Source organism: Dendronephthya gigantea, unplaced genomic scaffold, assembly GCF_004324835.1.
Source record: "Dendronephthya gigantea isolate DGI-Jeju-01 unplaced genomic scaffold, DenGig_1.0 000129F, whole genome shotgun sequence".
Lineage (NCBI taxonomy): Eukaryota > Metazoa > Cnidaria > Anthozoa > Malacalcyonacea > Nephtheidae > Dendronephthya > Dendronephthya gigantea.
Window position 1 is genome coordinate 139,985 of NW_021163139.1, and position 6,797 is coordinate 146,781.

At 38.1% G+C, this 6,797-nt stretch overlaps 1 protein-coding gene across 1 annotated transcript; it reads left to right on the top strand.

Moving 5' to 3' along the window:
* The first annotated feature begins 1,180 nt into the window (after positions 1-1,180).
* LOC114536057 (probable ATP-dependent RNA helicase DHX40) lies at positions 1,181-5,194 on the top strand. The gene is made up of 12 exons (XM_028557415.1): positions 1,181-1,322; positions 1,793-2,029; positions 2,361-2,559; positions 2,672-2,771; positions 2,895-2,981; positions 3,102-3,173; positions 3,279-3,389; positions 3,481-3,561; positions 3,642-3,914; positions 4,746-4,848; positions 4,934-5,037; positions 5,119-5,194. Exons 1-12 carry the CDS (start codon positions 1,269-1,271, stop codon positions 5,192-5,194), a joined length of 1,497 nt encoding a protein of 498 aa, XP_028413216.1. The 5' UTR covers positions 1,181-1,268.
* Positions 5,195-6,797: the final 1,603 nt, after the last annotated feature.

Here is a 6,797-nt window from a genome sequence, read left to right on the forward strand (position 1 = left end):
GAGATTGTTTGCGCGCTGTCGTTCCTCAAAAGCGCGCGTTTGTGACATCATTTTATTGTCAAAATGCCCGGGCACCTTTAAAATAACTGTTGCGTCGAAGAACAAACAGTTTGCATCGACGGAAAAGATTTCCATAGAGAATGAAAGGCCAGCTTTTTCTCAATGGACAAAGATGCAAGGTTCTATCCATCAAAAGAACTATAGTATCGAGGTCTCCATGCAACACGAAGCTGAAGAAAGATTAGACGCGGAGGAGTTTGCAATTGTAACATGTAAAAAACTCGAGCTTAGTTCTCACGTCTTTGATGTGTTGGTGCCAATATTTTACCGTCCTGGAAGACATTTTGTCTGGGGGATGGTGCTTGGTCTTCCAAATCTTCTCACAGCTCCAGTTTGGTGGGGTCTGATATTTGTGTTCGAAGCAGACGATCAACGAATAAAAATGTGTGAAGTTGATTAAGACTGATTGAAAATTTGATCCTTCGGTGCTCGAACTCAGCAACCTTGTTCAAAGCGTTTTGTTACACACACACAAATGATGACAAATATAAATCAAAATTGCTTTTGTGAAGTTTTATTTTTTTACCAAACAAGGGAAAGCTATAGTAGTTAACCGTAGTTTTATATGGGGAATTTCAGGCGGGGATCCTAAAGATAGGTAAAGATAAGCGTTGCAAGTTTGCACACGATACATTTGGGTGCAGAAGAGGTCAAGAGGAGGTGGGTTGCTTAGAGGGAGGACGTTTATCGTCAGTTCGGCCCGGCCCTAGAATTGTAATGTCTGGTGAATATTTCTACATGAAGTACATCAATATTTTTCCAATATGGACGCCAAATCTTTGCCTGTGAGTGCTTTTAAACAACAAATAATCAGAGCTGTGAATCGAAATACCGCTTTAATCATCGTGGCAGAGACAGGCAGTGGCAAGTCCACACAAATACCACAATTTTTACACGATTCGGGGCTGACAGAAGGTGGGAAACTAGCAGTTACACAGCCGAGAAGAATTGGTGCCATCTCTGTTGCAGGTCGAGTTAGTGAGGAAATTGGTTGTCGTCTTGGAGGTATGTAATACGTATTGTGTAATATACAGCAAATCTCAAAGATCCCTTGGATGTAAAGTTTTGTATTTTATTAAAATATACTTCTTTAATCAGGTTTGGTTGGTTACAAAGTGCGTTTTGATGACCGCACCTCATCAGACACTAGAATAAAATATTTGACTGATGGATGTCTGTTGCAAGAGTTCATTGACGATCCAGATTTGATGGATTACAGTGCAGTGATTTTAGACGAAGCTCATGAAAGAAGTTTAGATACCGTAAGTTCCATTCACCATCTACTAAAGCCAGTGAGAGGGGAGGGGTGGGGTGCGGGGCAAGGCAGTGGGGGGAGTGGTCGCAAGGCAGTGGATGGGGGGAGTGGTCGCAAGGCAGTGGGGAGGAGTGGTCGCAAGTCAGTGGGGTGGAGTGGTCGCAAGGCAGTGGGGTGGAAGTGGTCGCAAGGCAGTGGGGGAGGGAGTGGTCACAAGGCAGTGGGGGGGGGAGTGGTTGCAAGGCAGTGGGGGGGGAGTGGTCGCAAGGCAGTGGGGTGGAAGTGGTCGCAAGTTACCCAGGGCCCAGAATGGTCAGTGTCAGAGAAGCCCAGCAGAAATTTCATAGCAATCCTTTTGTTGATTGTGAGCAACAGGTGCCTGTGCTTATCAAGTGTAGGTAGGCCTTTACTCTAATTATTTTATGATTTGTGCATACATACTGTATCTTATTCTTAATTATTATATGTATTTTCCAGGATATTCTATTTGGACTTGTTAAAAGACTATTTCTTGCTAACCCTTCTAAAACTTCGAAGAGAAAATCTCCTCTAAAAATTATTGTCATGTCCGCCTCCTTGAATCATGAAAAGTTTTCAAAATTCTTTGGATCATGTCCAGTGCTTGAGATACCAGGTCGAAATTTCCCAGTGAAAACAATCTACTGTAATTTTATTGGAAAGGATAATGTCAACACTCCAAATTACTTGACAAATGTAAGTACATATGTGTTAATTTGTACCACAATCACTGTACAAACAAATAACTTGGATGCTCCAGGAAACTGTATATAAGTTGACTTTTGTCCTGGGAAAACATCTTTTAAGATAATAAGGCATTCTAAAGCAGGTTTATTTGTCCTTGGAAGTTTTAAGAAACATACCTGACAAATGGACAGGTAATAGTTTCGAAATTGTTGCCCAGACTGTAAAGCATTCTTTCTTACAAAATATACAGCATGTCTTAAATATACCTGGTAGAAGTTTAAGGAATCTCCTTCGCCCTGTGCTTGATATAATTCATACATTTTCTACTTTTAAATTCTAGACTGTTAACAAAGCAATGGAGATCCACACAGAATGCGGAGCTGGTCACATCCTGATATTTCTGACTGGGCAAGATGAGATTGAGCGATGCTGTGATAAGTTGTTTGAAAAAGCAGAAAACCTGGACTACAGATACGATGTCTCAAGTCGACATGTCAATGCAATGTTGGTTCTTCCGCTATATGGGTCAATGCCGACTGGTAATATTGTTTATCATTTTTAATTCAACGTTATCTGAGTGGCTGAATTAATGACCTAGCCCATAGCTGTCCAGACTATCCATAGAGAGCAGTTCTTTCTTTACTTATTTAGAGCTCCAGAAACGAGTGTTTGCTCCCGTGGATGGTGGTGTGAGAAAGGTTGTTGTTGCGACAAATATTGCAGCCACATCACTCACAATAGAGGGAATAAGGCAGGTGCTCTTTGTAATTAAAATACACAACAGTTTCAGTCCTGTGAAATTGAATCAAGATATGATAGTATACAGTTTATAAAGTCAAATTCAAGATATGACAATATTCCTATTTACTTCTAGATATGTGATCGATTGTGGCTTTGTTAAACAGCTTGTATTTAATCCAAGAACTGGATTAGATTCCCTTAATATTGTTTTAATATCCAGGTAAGATTTATTAATCATCCTCCTGCACTAATCTTAATCTATATTTTTATAAATGACCTCTTATAATTTGGTTGCTAATCTTTGTCAATAAATGACAGGTTCGTGTCTGAATCTTTGTAGGTCCGAGGCTTTGCAGAGATCTGGCAGAGCAGGCAGGACTAATGAAGGAATATGTCATCGTTTGTATACAAGGTGAAAATATTTTATGTCTGTTGTGAGATACTGTAGCTAACTTCTTTATTCAAGAGCTTGTTACACTGGCTTACACTAGCTAATTTGAACCACAATATCTTTTAGAGAAGTTCATGATGATATTATGGATCAGGAAACAGCCCCTGAGATTCAAAGAACAAATTTAGCTAAAGTTGTTTTGTATTTGAAAACAATGAACATCAATGATGTGATAAGGTCAGATATTATCATTATTGATATAACTTTTGCATATGCACGTAAGTAAGCACCATGACCATAATTTGGATTCTGCTACGTTTTCCAACAGGTTTGATTACATTGATTGTCCGGAGGAGAAGATGATTATCGAAGCTTTGAAACAGCTGTACATTCTTGGTGCATTAGACAGGTAACTACTGCAGAGATTACTTGTTGAGAAACCACTTTATGAACACTTTAAGTAGTATGCTTTGCTAATATTTGATATAGAAAGGGTGATATCACAGCTATTGGTCATAACATGGTGAAGTTTCCACTCTCTCCCTCTCTATCAAGAATAGTTTTAGCCTCGTTGGAGTTCAACTGCGTGGAACCTGTGTTGATAATCATAGCAATGCTCGCAGTGGAGGATATTTTCTTACGTCCTGGGAATCGCAAAAGATTTTCTGAGGCTACGAAAGCCTGGGAAGAGCTGGCCGCTTCTGCCGGAGGAAATAACGACTTCTTAACTCTGCTTTACGTTTTTGAAGAATGCTTTAAAAGGTTCGTGGGTTTTGCACTCAGGAGTTTATACAGGGTGTATCAAAAAAAAGGTAATCCAACTTTGGTGCGCTATTGTACGTGAACTACTCATTCTATTAACGAATTTTTTTCACATTCCGAAAGGTTATGCTTTTAACTATCGAATGACATGTTTTTGATACCAAATGGTGAAAAAATGAGCAAATAGGAGGCTGATAAAAATTGTTAGTCGAAATCGCATATTTTCACCTCTGAGAGTTGGGACTAAAACCATTGAAAATTAACTCTCTTTGGGACTTTTGCTTTTGAATAAACTACCCGCATATGCATATTAAGTAGGAATAAGGAGAACATTCCAAGCAATGCGGCATAAAACCAGTGCAAGCTGTGACATGTTCATGATTAATTGTTTTTTTCTTTTGTTATGCACTGCTTTAATTAGGCTCAAAGGTGAAAATATGCGATTGCGACTAACATTTTTTATCAGCCTCGTATGTGCTCACTTTTTCACCATTTGGTATTAAAAACTTGTCATCCGATAGTTAAAAGCCTGATCTTTCCGAATGTGAAAACAATTCGCTCATAGACTGAGTAGTTCACGTACAATAGCTTGTTGAAGCTGGATTACCTTTTTTTTGATACACCCTGTATAAGAGTTTCATCGACTCTCATGTCCTGGTAAAACGAAAACAAGAGTTGCATGACGAACGTTTGTCTGAGAGTTTCATCAAATGAGAACAAGAGTTGATAAAAATTTGTATGGGAGTTTTTCATCTTTGAATGGTTTATTCTACGTCTTAAATCTTAAATCTTAAAGCAATATTGTTGATTTTTAATGCATATTTCGTACAGCACTGAACCGGCCGATTGGTGTCGTGACTATTTTGTTCATTGGAGAGCTCTGAAGACGGCTGCAAACATTCTTGAGCAGCTCAGGTCCATTACACAACATCAGGTACGGTTTGAAAAGATTTATTCTGCGTTATCACTTATCATAGTCGAGAAAACGAAACAAACAACTTCATTCTTTATCATTTCAGAAAATGGAAAGGAATTTTGAGAAATCAAGGAACGATTTGCAAAGTGAAAAAGATGCGATCATAAACTCATTGTGTCAAGGACTCTTTCACAAAACAGCCCGAAAGTAATTGAGACGTTTTTAATACGACCATCTACTCTATCAAGTGTGTTTCCATATGGCATTTATTGCCTTTTTCTCCTACAGAGGCGGTGGAAGAAGTTTTCGAACAATGGATGGACATGGGACGTCAGTCTTTATTCATCCTTCGTCAGCGGTATGATTAAAGTTAGCATGCGTATAAATGTCGTACATAGCTGTGCCGTGCATGAATGTATAAACAGCTTATCCAAACAGACTGTTCTTTTTTTAAAAATTAAATTTGTTTAAAGCGTTTATATCAGGCTGCTCCTTTGAGACACGGCAAGCAAAATCTCCTATTGCATGTGAAGAGAGAACAACCTTTTCTGAACTACATACATGCATGTAACTGCATTACGTTTCCATTTCATGTTATACACTTCACTTTGAAAAAATATCTTCGCGTCTGCAACAATAATCATTAGAACAATTTATTGCACAAGACAGCTATTTGTTCTCAAATTTTAAATGAATATTTTGTATGTCTATTAAGTTGTTCGGTCGCGAAGAATATTTCGACTGGATTTTATTTCATGACGTGATATGGACATCCAAGATATACGTAAAAACGGTGTGCCCAGTAAGTTAAATGTTAATCACTTTTTGGAAAAAACAAGGCTGTGGAGCTATCTAGTGCATATGTTTAGTTTAGGTTTCCTCCTGTAGTAACACTGGATCAATAAGAGATGATACTTACTGGACCTCTAGGAAGAACAGTTTAGAACTGATAGAAATATCCAGTATAAAAAAAGTTAGTTTAGTTTAGGTTTCCTCCTGTAGTAACACTGGATCAATAAGAGATGAACCTTACTGGACCTCTAGGAAGAACAGTTTAGAACTGATAGAATTATCCTGTATAAATAAAGTCTTAAAAATTTCCTAAAACCTACAGATCCAGTATGAGAGAATAAGTGATTTGCTTATTCGTATTCACGAAGTAAATGACCTGAACTTTGCAAGCAGTCGTTCCGTGCAGCTCGAGAATAACGACAGTTTCCATGGAAACGCAGCTGAAAAAAACAGTATGTACAGTATGTATTCCAGCCAATGTTGACATCACTCTCGTAGTCACACGTAGGTAGTTATCAAGTGAAAATGTGTGTCACGCACACCACGAAAGAACAGTAATGAAATACGTAAGAATTGCCATCAACATACGCAAAAAAAACTAGAATAATTATTAGGTTTTTAAATATTTTAAGTTGCCCATTATATAGCTGTATAGCATTAATAAATTATGTTGACGACCTTGCAGCAATATTCTGATTGGCTCTGCAAGTCTTTCATTATATGGTTAAAAGTTAACTACCATTTTTTACAACTATCCGGTAATATAGGATATCTTAAACGTGGTGGTCCAGTGTTGTCGTAGTTATTCTACCGCTCGTTGAGGCTCACGATTAATTAACTTCAAAATCACTTTTGACAGATGAATCCGTTGCGCAGAGTTCAAATTTAAGTTTGCGGAGGAACAGTGAAAAGTCAATTATGGCAGCCAGAGAACGATATTTAGCAAGAAAAATAAAAAGGTTGAAGGATTCAGACAACTGATACGTGCTTTTCTGTGTGTTTTCTAAGGTACGCCACCTGTCGTTGCGTTTTAATGTACCAACAGTTTAGAACTGATAGAGCTATCCAGTATAAATAAAGTTGGTTTAGTTTAGGTTTCATCCTGTAGTAACACTGGATCAATAAGAGATGATCCTTACTGGACCTCTAGGAAGAACAGTTTAGAACTGATAGAG